This window comes from Tursiops truncatus, chromosome 1 (assembly GCF_011762595.2).
Source record: "Tursiops truncatus isolate mTurTru1 chromosome 1, mTurTru1.mat.Y, whole genome shotgun sequence".
NCBI lineage: Eukaryota > Metazoa > Chordata > Mammalia > Artiodactyla > Delphinidae > Tursiops > Tursiops truncatus.
This window is the reverse complement of record NC_047034.1, coordinates 140,410,082-140,429,946: the sequence shown is the minus strand read 5'-3', so window position 1 is coordinate 140,429,946 and position 19,865 is coordinate 140,410,082. Positions and strand designations below refer to the sequence as shown.

Genomic DNA, 19,865 nt, shown 5'->3' with positions numbered 1-19,865 from the left:
TTAGGCCCACAGACCGATTTCACCATTCTCTTTTTTTCCTTGCTGCTGGTTCATTAGAGCAGGCCTGCTACCCAGTAGTATTCATGGTGTTTCCACAAAGCACTCCCTTTTGTGGGGGCATTTCACCTACCCACCCTCTGCTTGTAGCCAAGCTATAAAGTGATAGTCTCTACACCTCTTCCCAAACGCAGAACAGCATTTAGACCCTGTTAACAGCTTAACATCTATTAACTCTGGAGAAAACAGGAAAATAATAACAAACCTTGCTGAGAAGGTTTTTTTTTAAGAAAAAAAAGTGGACTTCTGACTTTTTTATTATGCTAAAGAGGCCCCCGCCCCGCCCCTAAATCCCTTCTTCTGGGTGGGACCCAGGAGATGCAATCAAACCAGATCATCCGGGTGAGCTATTCTACAAGACTGCCTCGTCCAAAGCCGATCTATTGGATTTCCTTCCCTAAAGGTCTTTTCTTTGACTTCAACCCAAGCCCAATCACATTTTTCTTGATATGGGAAAATGGAGATCAGCTTTAGAAAGGTCCCTAATTAGGCATTTCTAAATTGTTCTAAAGAACAAGATGCTGTACGAAAAATGTTTCCTAATATACTAATGCCCTCACAATAACACTAATAAGTTAATGGCCTTGAAAAGTCATGTGATAATGAAACCAATTTAACTTTGTTTAATCCAAACATTTCTCAAACATGTTTGAACACAGTAAGACCCTCTTTTCTTAATAGCTTTCAATGCTCTGCTAAAGTTCCACAGAAAGCAGAGAGACATCCATTTACCTCTTCCATGTTTCACACAATTCATTACCAACACCTAGTAGTGCTCCCTATTCCTCAAGTGCACTGAGTGGCACAACAAAACCAATGACACGGCTCAGCAGCCCTGGATTCAATACCCACTGAGCACTGACTACACACAAAGCCCTCTGCCAGCTTTCAAGGGAAATGCAAAGACGAGGAGTCCGTTCTTACAGTTCTTGTCCTTCCCTCAGGCAGTCTGGCTCTTGGCCATTTGGTTCCGTATCTTAAAAGGAACTTGGACTCAAATTTTATCACTGTCTACTGGGTTCATTTTCAGTCCTAGGGTTCACGTAGAACCTTTCCTCCATGAATACACAGGGAACTTTACTCAATACTCTGTAATAACCTATATGGAAAAAGAATCTAAGAAAGAATGGATATATGTATATATATATATATATATATATATATATATATATATATAAAACTGAACCACTTTGCTGTACACCTGAAACACAACATTGTAAATCAACTATACCCCAATATAAAATAAAAATTAAATTAAAAAAAAAGAAAAAGAACCTTTCCTCCATGAATACTCCAAGTGGCATAGCTTTGAATATGACAGACCTATGCTCAAAACCCAGCTGTTATTAGTTGTGTGACCTCAGTCACCACAATTTCTAAATTACGAGAAATAAACCTAAAAGAACCTTACGGTTTTCTTTGGTGTCTTGGAGGGGGTCTGTAAGGATGACTTCATGGAAGAGCGTAGGTTCCTGGACACACTGCTGGGTGTTCTCCTTGGAAGAGGGGGTGTGGAAGCCTCTTCCTCCTCACTGTCAGAGTCTGAAATCTCGGCTACCGGCAGAAACTCTTCATCTTCTTGGTCAGTTTTACTATTACCTAAAAACCTGAATGGTAGGACACATTATTTTCTGATATTTGATGTCTGAAGTCTACATAAGAAGCTCCTAACAGATCAGTGTGGATTCGAGGTATTGCAGTCTCTCCTGCAACGGAGCAATTTCAGATGTGCTCCTCTTCTTGGGCTCTTGCTACCGCAAAGCTCTATTAAGGGCTTTATTTATATTATCTCATTAAACCCTGCAAAACTTTGTGACTTGTTTATTATTATTCCCATTTTATAGATGAGGAATCCAAGGTTTAGAAATGTTAAGTAAACTTCCCAAGGTTACACAGATAGTAAATGACAAAGCCCAGGTTCAAATCCAAGTCTATCAGAATCAAAGTTCATGCCCTTAGGCACCACACTAACAGTCTTGCTGGGTGTGATGATGATGGGGCCCTGGGAGCCACCTAAGGCCAGGGCAGTGTTTCTTGCCTCTTTCAAACTATGACGTTTATGTGAAATTAACATAATTCCAGACATACTAGGTAAAGGAGAATTTCCATGGATTAGCAAACAACAAACAAGAAATAAAAAGATGATTTAAGAAATAGGATTATAGATTTCACAAATGGCAGGATGTTTTTATGCCTGCCAAGCAGCAGTCTTACCTAAGCTGCTGCCTAATCCGATTCAAAGTCAAGAGAGAGCTCTTTCTGCGGATTCGACAACGGGGAGTAGAGGTAGCTTCATCCTGAACTGGTTCTTTGGCCTCCCTGCGAGATACCACAGCAAGGTTATGGAAAGCAGTTTGGGGCACCAGGGATCAGCAGCGGGACTAGAAGATAGTCAGGTAGCCTGACTGGCTCCTATTCTTTCTGCAGCTACTTTGGAAGGATCTAATCACACTGTGCTAAAAAGTTTGTAACTGAAGTTTGACTCAAACCCAGAGATTAAAGTTTGCCAAAAGCTTATCATTTAAATCAGACTCATCACCTCTCCCAACTAGAGATCAGAACATACTAATCCTAGGCAGAGTTTCTTATCCTTTTTTAATTTCTGACATATCGGTGGATTTACTGTCCACTCAAGGTTAGCAGAAATGCAGCCATATTTTCAATACAAAGCATTTATCAAGCAAACTAGGTTAAGCCAGGGCTGCAGTTTCTGAGCAGGAAACATTGCCATTTCAGGCTCGTCACATTCCCTGTGCAGCCCATTATTTATAAACATTGCCCAATGTCAAACTGCAGTCTTTTCTAGATGCATTATCTTCTTGTACTGTATGTATCTGAAAATGGCTTCCAGTTTAAAAGAAAAAAAACCCAAAAACCTAAGAAAATCACTGTTAAAATGTGGCAAAGAGCCACAGCAAGTAATGAAATCCAGGACTGTGAAGCAGTTCAGGTTTGGGAAATTATCTTCTGGAGCCGTGATCCCCAAAGGACAGCTGGGTATATCAGAATCCCCCAAAGAGCATCTCAAAATGCAGATTCCTGGGCCCAACGCTTGGAGGTTGACTTCCTACATCTAGGGAAAGGCTTAGATATCTGTATTTTGGAAAAGCTGGTGATTCTGTGACACAGGCAGATTTATCAGCTGTGACACACACTTTTCACATCATGTGAAGGATCTCGATTTGCTCTGTGGGAGGCAGGGAAGCATCCCCAGTTACCTCTTTTTGATGTTTTCTGGTTTCAGAATCACAGAAGGCACCACCAAGGATTTCTGTCCCCCCCTGACAGGAGTAAATGTTCTTTCTTCACTAGTCTCTGTCATTTTCAAAGCTGGGACTCGAGTTCTCAGGATCATGCAACCATCAGGTGAAGCCTTCTTGTCATCCTCGGCCCAACACTGCTGAATCTCTCCAGCTTTCTCTGGGGTTTTCAGAGCTGCAGACGAGTTCTGAGGACCATCAGGCTGAGACCTCTTTGAAGGCGAGGTGATCTCAGAGAAGGCCACTTTCCGTTTCATTCTTCCAGGAGACTCCAATGAGGCCCATGAAGCCTGCTGGGAAATCCTAGTGTTATGTGTCCTAGGGAAACCTAAGTTCAAGAGAAATCACCATAGACAATGTGTGAATTTTATAGCTAGCACTATATACACCCCTAATATCTTTATAGATAAACTCATTCACTGAGTGATACAAAAACATGAGTTATCCATATTTTGAATTATTCTATGCTTTCTTTTCCTGCGCCAGGTAGCTCTTATTATTTTTAGTCTCTCTCTTGAATTCTACGAGTAATTTTGCTAGCTAGAACCATAAGTCAACAGTTAAATCAGCTTTTATAGATAAATGTTCAGGTCAGGTTTTCTGTGAAGTAATCTACCAGAAGAGTGGTTCTCAACCAGGGTGATACTGCACATCCTCAGGTCCCATTCAACAGCATCTGAAAAAATTTATACCAATGGCTCTGTTGAGTAATACCAAGTCCTAGATTTTTCTTAACCCAGATTATATCTACCAACAGAGAGAAGATGGGTCCCCGGGGGTGCAGGTGGGGGGTAACCAACTGGGTTCTAAGAATACACAGAGCCACATTTGGATCTGCTCCTCTCTCACCATGACCAAAGGCACCAAGAACCTGGACATTCATTCACAGATAGCAATTGAGCTATTAAAAGATATGTGGGACTTCCCTGGTGGCTCAGTGGTTAGAATCTGCCTGCCAATGCAGGGGACATGGGTTCGATCTCTGGTCTGGGGAGATCCCACATGTTGCCGAGCAACTAAGCCCGTGCACCACAACTACTGAGCCTGCACACCACAACTACTGAAGCCCATATGCTCTAGGGCCCGCATGCCGCAACTACTGAGCCTGCGAGCTGCAACTACTGAAGCCCACGTGCCTAGAGCCCTTGCTCTGCGACAAGGGACGTCACCGCAATGAGAAGCTCGTGCACCAAAATGAAGAGTCGCCCCTGCTCGCTGCAACTAGAGAAAGCCCGCATGCAGCAACGAAGACCCAACGCAGCCAAAAGTAACAGGGCAGATGATACACATAAACGTCTATAGTATGAAGTTTAAAAATTGTCCTAAAGCACCTAAGTGCTAATAAACATGGCTTTTGAGACAGACCTTGAGAGAAAGGCAAAATTTCAACAGAGTTGAAAGGGGAAGGAGGGGAATAAGTGAAGAGAATAAATGAGATTGATGTGAGCTAAGGCAACGAGGCAGGAAAGCACTGGGCAGAGGAGTTCACTTTAGTCACAGTACAGGGTGTGTGTGGAATAGCTGCAGACAAGGTAAGAAGTCATCTAGTACCTGTGTGGTAAATACGAGGGTAACTCATGTCTAGATTAATGTAAAAATGTCCCAAAGTCCTAGTCTCCCTCATGCCTCATTTCCCCATCTTTCTGTCAAAAACAATCCAAAATATTTTCATCATATCTGCCTCATCTAATTATGTAACTGTGTCAAGTTTAAATTTTTTACCCTAACTTTCAAGGTCCTACAAAATCAACAGTGAAAAAAACACTCAATTATTTCTAAATGGTGGTATTACAAATTATTTCTCTAGTAGTCTTCTGCATTTCCAAAATGGTTTATATGTTTATATTCAGCTCCTAAACATTTGCATTCTTGATAGCTCCTACTAAGGAGCTATCAAGAATGCAAATAACTTATACTCAATGAACTTGGCACATAAACAGAAAAATTAAGGACACATAATAGGATGAGGATGAGCTCTCAGAACAGCCATGGAGTAGCTTTCAGATATATCATTAGTGAAAAAAGTTAAAATGGAAAAGAATACATCCAGTATAATACCCTACTGGGTAAGAAAGAATGGGAAATAAAACGATAATAAAATAAAAATTATATGCATGTTTGTATATGACTGTGTGTATATATGTCTGTGTGTGTTTTGATTTATCTGTTGATTTTTACAAAAACCAAAGGAAAAATAAACCAGAAACTAATAAAATTGATTACCTACAAAAGATGAGGTAGAAACAGGGAGCAAGGGTAAAGAAAGGAATGGGGCTTATCTGAGTACACTTGTCTTAAATAGTTTCGACTCTTTAACTATGCTAATGTTTTAAATGTTTTGAAAATCAATCAAAGATGGGAAAAGCCCTAGAATTAAACAGAAATGAAAGAACCTAACTGTATATCACCAATAAAATAACCATTGGTGGAAGAAAAAAATTTAATCAAAGTAACGTTACTCCCTCAGTAGAATATATTCTAAAGGCATAAAAACTGCAAATCAATTTTGATTTGGAATTATGGAATGTGGGAAGGATGGAAAGAACCCCATAGTATAGATTAGAAGTATGAGTATGAATTTAAGAGTTTTAACACTATATTATAACAAATATATATATATATATATATATATATTTCTTAGCTCTTCCACTAATGATCTAAAAGCAATGTCACCTTAGTAGCTAAGCTCTTGAAGAATTAGCTAATTACAGGGCTTAACATCACTAATCATTAGAGAAATGTAACAATGACATACTACCTCACACCCATTAGCATAGCTACAATCAAAACCACAGAAAATAACAATATAAAACAACATAATAATAACAAGATCTAAATAGTTGGTGACAATGTGGGGAAATGGAACTCTTGTGTCTTACTGATAAGAATGTAAAATGATGCAGCTGCTATGGAAGAGTATGGTGGTTCTTCAAAAAATTAAACAGAAAGGAAATTTTACCCCAAATAGCCAAAGCAATCTTGAGAAAGAAAAACAAGCCTGGAGGCATCACAATCCCTGATTTGAAACTATATTACAAAGCTACCGTAATCTAAACAGTATGGTTTTGGCACACACAGATCAATGGAACAAAATAGAAAGCCCAGAAACAAACTCACATATATATGACCAATTAATTTACAACAAAGGAGCTAAGAACATACAATAAGGAAAGGACAGACTCTTCATTAAATGATGCTGGAAAAATTGGACAGAAGAATTGAAACATGCAGAAGAATGAAACTGGACTATCTTACATCATACACAAAAATTAATTCAAAATGGATTAAAGACTTGAATGTAAGGCTTGAAACCATACAACTCTTAGATGAAAACATAGGTGGTAATAAGCTCCTTGACATGGATCTTGATGATGATTTTTTGGATCTGACACCAAAAACAAAGGCAACAAAAGTAAAAACAAACAAGTGGAACTACACCAAACTAAAAAGCTTCTGGACATCAAGGAAACCACCAACAAAATGAAAAGGCAACCTACTGAATGGAAGAAAATATTTGCAAATCAAATATCTGATAAGGGGTTAATATCCAAAGTATATCAAGAACTCATACAATAGCAGGAAAACAAACAATGAGATCAAAAAATGGACAGAGGACCCGAATAGACATTATTCCAAGTGAAACTATACAGATGGCCAATAGGTATATGAAAAGGTGCTCAATGTCACTAATCATCAGAGAAATGAAAATCAAGATGAAGTATCACCTCACACCTGTCAGAATGGCTATCATCAGAAAGAAAACAAATAACAAGTGTTGGCGAGGATATGGAGAAAAGGGAACCCTTATGCACTGTTGGTGGGAATGTAAATTGGTGTGGCCACTATGGATAACAGTATGGAGGATCCTCAAAAAGCTAAAAATAAAACTACCATATGAGGGACTTCCCTGGTGGCTCAGTGGTTAAGAATCCGCCTGCCAATGCAGGGGACACAGGTTTGAGCCCTGGTCCAGGAAGATCCCACATGCTGCGGAACAACTAACCCCGTGCACCACAACTAATGAAGCCAGCATGCTCTAGGGCCCGTGTGCTGCAACTACTGAAGCCCACACACCTAGAGCCTGTGTTCTGCAACAAGAGAAGCCACTGCAATGAGAAGCCCACGCACCGCAACGAAGAGTAACCCCCACTCACCGCAACTAGAGAAAATCCGTGCGCAGCAACGAAGACCCAATGCAGCCAAAAATAAATTTATTTAAAACAAACAAAAAACTACCATATGATCCAGCAATTCCACTTTTGCATACTTATCTGAAGTAAACAAAAACACTAACTTGAAAAGACAAATGCACCCCCATGTTCACTGTAGCATTATTTCCAATAGCCAAGATATGGAAACAACCTAAATGTGCATCAATGGATGAATGGATAAAGAAAATATTGTATGTGGGACTTCCCTGGTGGTCCAGTGGCTAAGATTCCGCACTCTCAATGCAGGGGGCCCAGCTTCAGTCCCTGGTCAGGGAACTAGATCTCTCATGTCACAACTAAGAGTTAGCATGCCATAACTAAAGATCCCTCATGCTGCAAATAAGATCCCATGTGTTGCAGCTAAGACCCACGGAGCCAATTAAATAAATAAATATTAAAAAAAAAAAAAGAAATAAATGAAGCCAATCTTACATAAACTTTAAAAAAATAAAAGAAAATGTGGTATGTATATACAATGGAATATTACTCAGCCATAAAAAGGAAGGAAATCCTGTTATTTGTGACACAGATAGACCTTGAGGGCATTATGCTAAGTGAAATAAATCACACAGAGAAAGACAAATACCATAGGATTTCACTTATATATGGAATCTAAATACAAAAACAAAAATGAAAACCAAGCTCATAAATACAGAGAACAGATTGGTGGTCGTCAGAGGCAGTGGTTGAGGAATTGGGCAAAATGGGTTAAGGTAGCCAAAAGGTACAAACTTCCAGTTATAAAATAAATAAGTCATGGGGATGTAATGTACAGCATGGTGACTACAATTAATACTGTGTTGCATGTTTGAAAGTTGCTAAGAGAGTAAATCTTAAAAGTTCGCATCACAAGACAAAAAACTGTAACTATGTATCATGACAGATGTTTCTTTTTTTTAAATTGAAGTATAGTTGATTTACATTGTTGTGTTAGTTTCTGGTATATAGCAAAGTGATTCAGTTCTATATATATATATTCTTTTCCATTATGGTTTATCACAGGATGTTGAATATAGTTCCCTGTGCTGCCCAATAGAACCTCGCTGTTTATCTATTTTATATATAGTACTTTGTATCTGCTAATCTCAAACTCCTAATTTACCCTTCCCCACCCCCTTTCCCCATTGGTTTTTTGTTTTCTATGCCTGTGGATCTGTTTCTGTTTTGTAAATAATTTCATTTGTGTCATATTTTAGATTCCACATATAAGTGATGTTATATGGTAGTTGTCTTTCTCTGACTTACTTCACTTAGTATGATGATTCCTAGGTCCATCCATGTTGTTGCAAATGGCATTATTTCATTCTTTTTTATGGCTCAGTAGTATTCCTTTGTATACATATATATACAAATATATCACATCTTTATCCATTCATCTGTCAATGGACATTTAGGTTGTTTCCATGTCTTGGCTATTGTAAATAGTGCTGCTATGAACACTGGAGTGCATGTATCTTTTCAAATTAGAGTTTTCTCCAGATATATACCCAGGAGTGGGATTGCTGGATCATATGGCAACTGTATTTTTAGTTTTTTAAAGAACCTCCATACTGTTTTCCATAGTAGCTGCACATATGGTGATGGATGTTAGTTAAACTTACTGTGGTAATCATCTCACAATATATACAAATATCAAATCATTACGTTGTATACATGAAACTAATATGTTATAATGCTAGATGTCAATTATATCTCAATTTTTTAAAAAAGGAAATTTTGACACATGCTACAACATGATGAATCTTGAGGACATTATACTAACTTTATTAAACCAGTCAGAAAAGAATAAATACTGTATGATTCCACTTATATGAGGTATCTGGAGAAGTCAAATTCAGAGACAAAAAGTAGAATGGTGGTTACCAGAGGATGGGGGCATGAGGGAATGGGAAGTTATTGCTTAATGGTTGGAGAGATTGTTTCGGAAGATGATGGGGATGGTTATACAACAATGTGAATGTACTTAATGCCACTAAACTGTACATTTAAAAATGATTAAAATGGGGCTTCCCTGGTGGCGCAGTGGTTGAGAGTCCGCCTGCCGATGCAGGGGACACAGGTTCGTGCCCCGGTCCGGGAAGATCCCACATGCCGCAGAGCGGCTGTGCCCGTGAGCCATGGCCGCTGAGCCTGCGCATCCGGAGCCTGTGCTCCGCAACTGGAGAGGCCACAACAGTGAGAGGCCCGCGTACCGCACAAAAAAAAAAAAAAGATTAAAATGGTAAATCTTATGTGATATATATTTCAAGAGACATCCAATTAGTACTTGGCTCACTGCTGCACTAACTCAATACTATAGCATGAATTAATATTTTATCATTTTCCTTTAGCCTCAGTATTGCCCACTGTGACCCATTTTACACTTACTGCTGAGCTCCAGCCTCTTCCTTGCCCTTGGGGTGACAGGATGGGAAGGAGTTTGGCGAGATTTGGAGGTGGAGTGCCTTGATTCAATCCTTTTGACCACATGTTCTGCTGTGGTCCAAGAAGGGCTTTCTGTACTTTTAGTTTTGGCTTCCATGGACTTCTGGCATCTAGGGTTGCCTTCTTGTAGCTTATCCAACTGTGCAAATAGTTCTGGAGGTAGTGGTTTGAATTTTTTCTCATTCCAAGATAGTTTAACAAAGAATGTCTTCTCATTTTTCAGATCCATAGGTATCACTTCATCTGGGGCTAAAGCTACTACCTGAATTTAGGAAGTATGGATGATATAAAGAAATAAGGACCCAAAGAGTCAACGAAGGCTCGATGAGAGCTATGATTAAAGAGCATTTAAATCTGCATTCTTACCTGGAACAATTACTTTTCTAAACAAAAGAGGCATGGACATGGCATAGCATATTTCCACAGAGTCCTCCTTGCTGATATCCATATCTCATGTTTTCTTTTCTAGTCCATTCTATTCACCCATGCCAAGTTTCCCCATAAAAACTTCTCTAAGCATGCCCCCCTGCTCAATAGTCTACAATGGCTACCCACTCTGCAAGATCAGATTACTTAAACTGATTTTCACTACCTTCTAAAATCTGACCCCACTTTACCTCCTGAGTGCTCAGTGCTCTTCAAAAGGGCTTCCCACCACTAGTCGAGCTTGGCTTGTCACAGTCCTGCTCATTCCCACCATTGTGCGCCTGCCTAAACATGCCCCCTACCTTTCCAAATCCACCCATCTTGCTGCTTCAACTTCTACATCTGCCTTTCACCTCTTCACTCATTTAACTCGGAGATAAATTATTCTGTGGCACATGATATGCTGGGCCCATAGAGTGGAAAAATCTGACTATAGTCATGCCAAGCCATGGTCTCCCTGCCCTACCAACCACCTAGTCACCATGTGACCACACTTCACATCCGGATCTAATCCCATTTTGGGGGCCTGAAGTAGCTTGAGAAATAACCCATATCCTAGTCTCCAAACCAGTGTCTCAATTCAGCCTACAACTCTTTAAACCTGATTTATCATAAAATCTCATAACACACATTTGCCTGGAGCAATTACACTCTTTGTACTGATTCACTCAAGGTGAAGTCCTCATTTAAGCAAGGATATTCAGCCTCAAAGTGCTTTATGCCTGCCACAATCACAGCTAAATATAATTTCCCACTGAGATACACCTGCTAACTCCTGCTCATCCCTCAGGTCACAACCTAATGTCACTTCCTCCAGGAGGCTCCTAACACATGGTAAGTGCTCTCAATAAATATTTGTTGTTGAAAGGAAGTAGGCAGGCAAGAAGAGAAGGTGACAAACAGGAAAAATGTGTTTCCGTGAGGTAAATGAGAGCCAGTAATAAGCTTAGGAATCAGCCAGAAATAAGCTTCAAGATAGAACTGAGGATCAAGGCATCACCTACCTGCACGTGGCCAATGATGGTCTCGGCATTAATGTTGCTGTTACAGGCAGGGTAATCATACCAGAATATCTCTTGTGCATCAGGCTTCCGGCCCAGCAAATGCTGTTTACAGACAGGTACTTCACAGAATCGGATAAACCATTGTACTCGAGCACGTTTCTTGGAATAAGGTTCAGAATCTAGGGAGGGATAGATGGAAAAGGTAAGGTTAAAGATAATAAACATTATCTTAATCCTCACAGTAATCCTACAAGGTAGGTACTATGGCTGTCTCCCTTTTACCGGTGAAGTGATCACATTTCAGGGCCCTTAAATAATTTGTCAAAGGTCACAAGACCAGCGGCAATCCGACTACACCCAGTACCCACGTTCTTCTCACTTTGCTCCACGTCCAAATGGTGCTATCGGTCATCACATAAATTGTAAAAGGCGTTTGAGAGGAGCAATTCTAATCACAGTTACTGAACAAATTTTGCAAATCAAAACAAAACTCCTAGCTTTGCGCAGTGGCAGTATCGTAGCCAATGAGGTTTATCCGAGGCGCGATTATTGCTAATTGAAAACAAAACTCCTAGCAAGACTCAGAGCATCAGCCACTGAGATGGCTTCTGGCAAACATATGCTTGCAACCTTCAGCTTTATCATCATAATATACCATTAACATCACTCCATACCAGTGTTAGCTCCAAGTGAAAGAACATATACTCATTAGTGCCACCATCGTCACTGCCTCTTCTCTTCCTTAGCTCTCTTCAGAGAAAGACTGAAGCCATCCAATGTAGCACAATACATGGTTCTAAAATCTATACACAAAGGCCCAAACCTCAAATACAAAAGCCCATCCTGCTGATGTGCTCTCCCTAGTGGATGTTAGTTTGATGAAGTTTTCCTCCATACTTGTTGAATATCCTCCCTATCTCTATAATGTAAACTACCTTCATCCACTCTATCAGTTCCTTCTTTTAGGCATACAAACTGCCACAGGACTAGGACTAACTTCCACATACTCCTCTCCTAGCTTTGGAAAGAAGCAGTTTTGTAATAGTTTAAATTACTATCCTTTTTCATCTTCCTTTCGGAGTTCCGCTCCATTCCCACTTTCCTGTGCTCTTCTCTGGTCTGCAGAGGGCTAACAGCTGAGAAAATCAGCTGCGGCTGTGAGTGTGGCCTTGCAGGCACCAGTTCACACTACCTTCCCTTTTGCTCCTCTAGCCTTAAGGGTAGTACTGGCTTTCTGCACTTACTGATCTCTGGGAAACACCACTGTTTGCTTCTCCAGCCTTTTCAACACTTATACACAAGTCCCTCTGGGTAAAAAAAAACCTAAAGTGTTTCTGTTTTCCTGACTGAACGTCAATCAAGTGATACACCTACCCAATCCAATTTACTGCCTCCCTAGTAAAAGTAACTTTGCATTTGCAAAATTACTAACTTCCTCATGCCAAAATTTAAGGACACGTCTCTACTAGAGTGCAAATCACCTATTATTTCCTTTCCTCCTTCTTCGTAAATCCATCCTTTCTCTCCACTCCAACAATCCTGCCTTCATGGCCATTCTTACCCCCTCCTAAAAATAATGCAAAAGCTAAATTCTTGAGCCCTCCATTCCCATTTTTACCCAATATTGCTCTAGTGAGTAAGGACGTTCACTAGGTGGAAGAGGGTACAGCTGGTGCTTAAGTGAGCCCATAGGCACACCCTATATACTGCTATGAACAGAAGAATCAGTAACCACCCCTGTTCCCACCACGGAGCACTTCCCAATCATTAGTGACAAGGAATACTTTTCATTCCAGCCCCAAACTCACCGTCTTCAAACAACTCAACCAATTTAGCAACATACGGATTTTCATCATCATCCCCTTCAATCAACACAAACTGTCCAACCTGGAGGTCAATCTCAGGCAAACGACCTTCTATTTTCACACTCATTTCTCTAGGAAATAACAGAGATACATGTTAGGAAATCTCTTAGGGTGGGCCAAGCTCTTCAGACCCCTGGGCACAGAGGAATATGCTCTGTAACTAGAAAACCCCCTGAATAGTTTCTCTCTTCTGACCAATCCTACTAGACACCAATTTACCAGTAAAATCACAAGCAAGAGTAGATAACATGAATTGAATGAATTGTTTTCGCATGGGTGATTAATCCAGAGGCCTTAGGATGAACCCTAACTTCTCTCAGTTATTGACAAAGAACAACAAAGGCTTCCTAAGACATGAAAGCCGCCCAGTAAAAACATCAGATTGTTCAGAGATGTCTTGGGCTAAGAGGATGTAGTAACAACATCCATCCTACCCTGTTATCATGCAGAGTTATACAGAACCTATCTTAAATAGACATGACATTATCATACATATCAAATTTTATTAACCTGACATAATATCTTCCTGTATCACTAGCTGCTATATTTATGCTAACATCTTCTTCCATCAAACAAACCCACACCCCCTTACAATCAATTCATATTCACTGTCCCTCAATCCTCAACCTATAGTACCTAAAACACCCTGGATACAAGTTATTAACAGCTCAGCTTGAAGAAGCTATTAGTTCCAGTCCACCAAAGGACTCTATCACTCACTTGTAGGTTTGGTAGTGCAGTTTTCGATCCAATGGCTTGCCAATCCATGAATAAGTTTGTCTGGTCCTCAGCCTTGTAGGACGGTAGGCCATGGCTCCTGTGTAAAAGTCACTAACTCTGAGTTAACATGACATGCTCTGATGGATTCTAGGGAACAGTCCCTGCTTTCAATGGGTTCAGCCTTCTTTTCTGCCCCTGCTACACTACCACACATTTTAGACTTAGGAAAAAAAAACTTTTTTGAGGAAAAAGTCAAGCTCTATGAAGATCAAACACAGGCAATTCAGTATCATCTGGTACTATGCCTTATCTCTTCCTATCCAGGGAAACAGAAAGGTCAATATGTAAAAAACTATAGATTTTTAGAAGTACTTACTAGGTACAAGACACAATGATAGATGTGAAACATCTAATAATGTGAAACTAAAAGACAGTGATACAGTAGTTGTAAGTATCTTTATAACATTTATAATCTAGGTAGGGATAAAATATAAACACACGAAAGGACAACTAACAGTGCAAAGAGCCAAGAGAAAGCCAGAGAGACTACTTCAAGGTAGAGGACCAGGCTTGTGACTGTTCAGGGAGGAACGATTTCTTAAAGGGGTTTTCTAAAATGAATGTTAAATAATGGGTAGCTATTGCTAAGATGGATGAAATGAGGGTTTCCAAGGGATGGAGGCAAAAACATGCAAGGGGCATTTGGGGGAATGGCAATGGATTTTATCAAATGTATCATTCCACTTACCTTAAAAACAAAAGAAAACAAAACCCCAGGGTCACTAACCTGTACTGCTCTGGCAGTTGGAAGCGGTCTTTTTCTTTGCAGCTGATAGGTCCTAGATATTAATATTGTGAATAGCTGAAAAGAAACAACTATATTAAAGTACATGGGAAAAAAGACATTTTTACTGACAATTCTGAAATGAGAATGAAAAATCCAAACATATTTGACAATCCTCTTTACAATATGGAAGCTACAATCTATGGGTCCTAATAATAATGCCAACTCATTATCTTAAGTTTAAGTTATTAAGAAAACAATCCTTTCCTCTAAATTCAATGCCTTTCTTATAGAGCTAAAGTTTGACAAAACTGGGGTTTAAAAAAAATTTTTTTTTAATCCAGTCTGACAGAATTTCTCTGAATTACTGATAGAGGGACCAATAATTTCAGTCCATGTTGAAAACAACAGAATTAGAATAGCATTATTGACATCCTGATTAAATAATCTGGTTTCCTAAAGTCAGTAGCATTATGTCCTACATTCTACTTGGGAACATTCTGACCCATAAGATTTTCTGCTTTTAAAAAAGGTATTTTTTAATATAATTTGAGGAAACTAATTAGCAAAAAGAAGATACTGAGTCATTAGTAAATGCACAGCTGACAAATGATGCCTGAATGATCACTATTAAGAACATTTAGAGTAGGATTCACAACACAGTATTATTAAAATCAATCTAATTTTAATTAAATACATTGTAGAAATGAACAAACAGCAGACTGATGAGTTAAAACAAGTAGGAGACTTGTGCTCAAGTAAAAATGCATTTGGACTCATTATATGTAATAATCTCTTGGCAAAAAGTTAGTAAAAGTGTTCGAATCTCAATAAATGTTCAAGGAAATATATTAACTCTAACTTACCTTCAATATACGTTCCTTTTAATGGAAGAGGTAACATGGAACCATCAGTAAACTTGTAACTTTTCACCTTTCCGCGATGAAATCAGGCAAAATAGGCTACTGAGATACAGACAAAAGATGCAAGTAAATAAGCTCCATCGTTAAAAAAAATTGGAATATCGCTGAGAGTGCTTTGTAGTAAAGTGGACTCTCCCAACACATTTTCTACAATTCTCGAATAATCTAACTGCAGGATAAATGCTCTGATTTGTCACAGTGTCTATGATATTTGATAACACTGGCACAAGGATCGCACTTTTTCAAACTAAAAGCTGGCATACAGAAGGACTATCTCCATACTCCTAAGGTACTCACGTATACCTAAGGTCATCAAATCCATGCTTTCAACGCCTTTAAATAGAAACCGTATTTTAGTTACTAAAGCATGCACCCTCTTTCAAAAACTAAGCCAAGATAAAATTTAACACTCCTTTTCTAGATCATGAGCTGTGTTCACTGAGACCAGTATAAGCATATATGCGTGCAAAGCTGGATGATTTACCAAAGGGTGAGGAGGCAGGGGTATCGGAAGGCTCTCTGGGCCTGGACCACATAACCTGCCTCAACTCAGCCTGTCACTATGCTCCAGGCCTGCTTTTCCAAACCTCAAACAGACCAAGGTTGTTAGTGCCCTCAGACTTACACAGTTGCTGTTCTCTCTTCCTGAATATCTTTGCAGGGATGGCTCAGGTCTCAGCTCCAGTGAAACTTCCTCAGATAGGCCTTCACTGATACCCAATGGAAAGTTACTCGCCACCCCCTTATACTACTGCCTAAGGTCATGTTCTATTGCACCGACCTATTATCAAAGCCATAAACATTATATCACTTTCTTATTTGTTGTACTTCCTACATCAGAATGTTAAATTCTAAAAGAGCAGGGATCTTGGGACCTTGTCTGTCTTGTTCATAACTGCATCCCCAGGGCCTAGGTTAGGACTTCACACATAATAGCTGAACAAATTAATGAATGAACTGGGTTTTTTTGTTTTTTAAATTTTTTGGCCGTGCCAAGCGGCATGTGGGATTTAGTTCCCCAACCAGGGATTGAAGCCACACCCCCTGCATTGGAAGCATGGAGTCTTAACCACTGGACCGCCAGGGACATCCTGAATGAACTGTTTGTAAAAAATCATTAGGACAATACCAAGTGTGGTAAGGATGTAGAGCAGCCAAAACTCTCATACACTGCTGGAGGGCATGTAAATTGGTAAAACCACTTTGGAAATTTGGCAGTATATATACTCAAGCTGAACATATGTATATCCTATGACCCAGTAATTCCAACAGAATATACCCAACAGAAAAACAAACATATCATCAAAAGACATGAACCAGAATGTTCATAGCAGCACTATACAGCAATGAAATGAAACCACCAACCACAACTGCACACATGTGGGGAAAATCTCACAAAATAACAATGAGTTAAAGAAATGAGACGCCAAAAGAATACATACTATACTGATTCCATTTACACAAAGGTCAAAAACAGGTAAAAGTAACCTATGGTGTTAGAAGTCAGAATAGAAGGAAACCCTGGTGACTGAAAGGAAGCACAGTGGGGGAGTGGAGTGCTTCTGGGATGCTGGACATGTTGTTTCTTGAACTGGATGCTGGTTACACAGGTATGTTCTCTTCAAGAAAACTCACTGAGCTGTATATGACTTGTGCATTTTCTATATGCAGGTTGTTTTTCCATGCAAAGTTCAAAAAATTAATCAGGAGTCCTTCTGAAGAGGCAGCATAAGGAAATCATAGTATATATCAGGCCTCTTTGCACTGTTACGCCACTTTCCTACCCTCGACCCAGCACTGCATCTCATCCACTGTAAGCAAAAAGGTTCCCCAACAGCGGTGATGAATGGAGTGGAAAGGCAGGCCAGACTTGGCCTAGCAAAGGCTTTGGCTTCTAGGAGATACCCACTACAGGCTCCTAATGTTGCAGATACCAGAAATCTGGAACATGCACACTACCCAGTCCAGGAGCCACACCCAAGGAAAACAGATAAGGGAGTTGCAGTAAAAATAATGATAGCAGATATTTACTGATCCAATAAGACAGAGGTAGAACCAAAACTCTTGATACGTTTATCTCATTTAATCCTCACAATAATCCTAGAACAATGCTAGTCCATACTAAGTGCAAGGTAGGCACTCAGTAATAAATATTTGCTGAATAAAAGGTAGATGCTATTAGCACTTCAAGATGGTAAGTTGTCCCAGTGTTATACGGGATAGCACATGCTTAATTCAAACCCCGAGCAGCTGGATTCCAATGACTCTGCTCTTAAGCACTTACCTTAGAACACCTTGTGTGAAAGTAGATAATGTTAATACATGTCTAAGACAGCTTGCTTCTGGTATGCTTATTACAATAAACCAGGCTTCCCAGCCACTGACTGAAAGGTCAAATGGGCCTTAATTTCCTTACCCACAAAATGGGGATATTGGATTGGTGGAAAAGTTCATTCGGGAACTTCCATAAGATGTTACGGAAAACCCAAACGAACTTTTTGGCCAAACGAATAGAAACTTTCTTTTATTCAACCAATATTTATTTATTAATCATCCAAATCATCCATTCTGTACCAGGCACTATTCTAGAATTACTGAGGATTAAGTGAGAAAATGCAAAATGGTCAATTCACTTCCCCAGTCCCTTGCATTTATGTGTAAGGGACAGTGATTCTTTTTTTTTTTTTTAATAATTTGATGAATGTTATGAAACACATACAATTCACACAAAATTTTGCATTTAATTTCAGGGAATTCATAAACCTTCTAAAGTCCATATATCGCCCTTTGTTACATTAAAATCTGTTGCAGAGGGACTTGATAAACATGATCTCACACCAGAAACCTCCAATGGCATTCACAACCACCCAATACAGCAGGGAAGAGGGTACCACTTTTACAGATAACTAAAATCGAAAACTGCCATATCCGATCATTGCAATTTGCAGATAGTCCAAGATAAGAATCTCGCATCTCATGCCTCTAAGTCCAGTGCTTTTTCCAACTGTCAAAATAGAAGGCCCTTCTCTTCATTGGTGGTGCAGTGGTTGAGAGTCCGCCTGCCGATGCAGGGGACACGGGTTCGTGCCCCAGTCTGGGAAGATCCCACATGCCGCAGAGCGGCTGGGCCCATGAGCCATGGCCGCTAGGCCTGCGCGTCCGGAGCCTGTGCTCCGCAACGGGAGAGGCCACAACAGTGAGAGGTCCAAGTACCGCAAAAAAAAAAAAAAAAAAGAAGGCCCTTCTATCCCGGGGTTAGACTAGAGAAAGTAAAAGAGGTGCCATTACACTCTCCTCCTGGAAAGAAGGTGGATGAGAGCCCAGCAGTTAAGAGCAGCTCTTCTGGGGAAAAGAAGACCTGGGTAGGAGCTCAGGCCGCTTAGTCACAAAAAGGGACTTAGACAAGTCTCTTTCTCTCTGGGAGCAACTGCTACATCCGTAAAATCGGGTAATAACTTCTGCTGCTCCGCCTTCCCTGTGGTGCTTGCTACATAACACTACGCTGAAATGAGGAAAAGATGCGACTGCTTCACAAGGGCCATGCAGATGGAAGGTTCACATGGTTCAGATCATTACTGAGAGTCTCAGGGCGCTGAGGACAGGAGTGTTCACGCTTTTCTGTTGTTGGCTTTCGGTTTCCCCGCTACAAGGTCGCAGTCCCCCGGAGAAAAGCTGTTAGAAATCGCAATGTGGAAAGTAAAACGTTCCTAAAGGGTTTAGAACGTGCCTGGCACTTAATAATAGGCGCTTAGTACATATCTGCTGAATGGATTAATGGCTGAATGAGTCCACAGAGAACAATTCCTCAGTCCCGCGGCTCAGATCCCTCTCCAGCCCGTGGGACGCCACACTCACCGGGCGCCGCAGTTTGTTGGAGCTGGGCGCAAGCCCTCCGCTTCCCACCGTCCCCGCTTCAGGAGCTCGTGGAGCTGCAGCAAATCTACCTGCCCAGGGGCACTCCTCTTACAGCTACCAGCCGCGTACTGGAGCCGAAGCGAGGGCCTCCCGAGGAATGGACAGAAGGTGGAGAAAAAGAAATTTCCCGCCAACGCCGTAGCCCCGCCCCCAGGGTGTCTCCACGTTCCGTCAGCAGCCAGCCCTTCCGCCCCGCCCATCTAAGGAGGGGACGCAGGACGTTATATCCGTCAACGGTCAGAGGCCATCATTGATTCGGTATGCTACGCCGTTCGC

The 19,865-nt window shown here is 40.5% G+C and overlaps 1 protein-coding gene and 1 pseudogene across 4 annotated transcripts in view; one reads left to right on the top strand and one right to left on the bottom strand.

Moving 5' to 3' along the window:
* Positions 1-19,777, bottom strand: part of ORC1 (origin recognition complex subunit 1) — a 34,121-nt gene extending 14,344 nt beyond the window's left edge. Inside the window, exons 1-10 of one of the 4 annotated variants that reach the window (XM_019937801.3) lie at positions 19,530-19,777; positions 15,618-15,716; positions 14,755-14,829; positions 13,968-14,078; positions 13,191-13,318; positions 11,383-11,561; positions 9,896-10,214; positions 3,276-3,645; positions 2,272-2,376; positions 1,469-1,664 (exon numbers count right to left, since the gene is read on the bottom strand). In XM_019937801.3, the coding sequence (XP_019793360.1) occupies positions 1,469-1,664; positions 2,272-2,376; positions 3,276-3,645; positions 9,896-10,214; positions 11,383-11,561; positions 13,191-13,318; positions 13,968-14,059 (1,389 nt within the window). In that variant the 5' untranslated portion in view covers positions 14,060-14,078; positions 14,755-14,829; positions 15,618-15,716; positions 19,530-19,777. The remainder of the gene's footprint in view (positions 1-1,468; positions 1,665-2,271; positions 2,377-3,275; positions 3,646-9,895; positions 10,215-11,382; positions 11,562-13,190; positions 13,319-13,967; positions 14,079-14,754; positions 14,830-15,617; positions 15,717-19,529) is intronic. The other 3 variants (XM_033866714.2, XM_019937800.3, XM_019937803.3) reach the window with 3 other exon arrangements.
* On the top strand, positions 11,878-12,009 carry LOC117310012 (U4 spliceosomal RNA; annotated as a pseudogene).
* Positions 19,778-19,865: the final 88 nt, after the last annotated feature.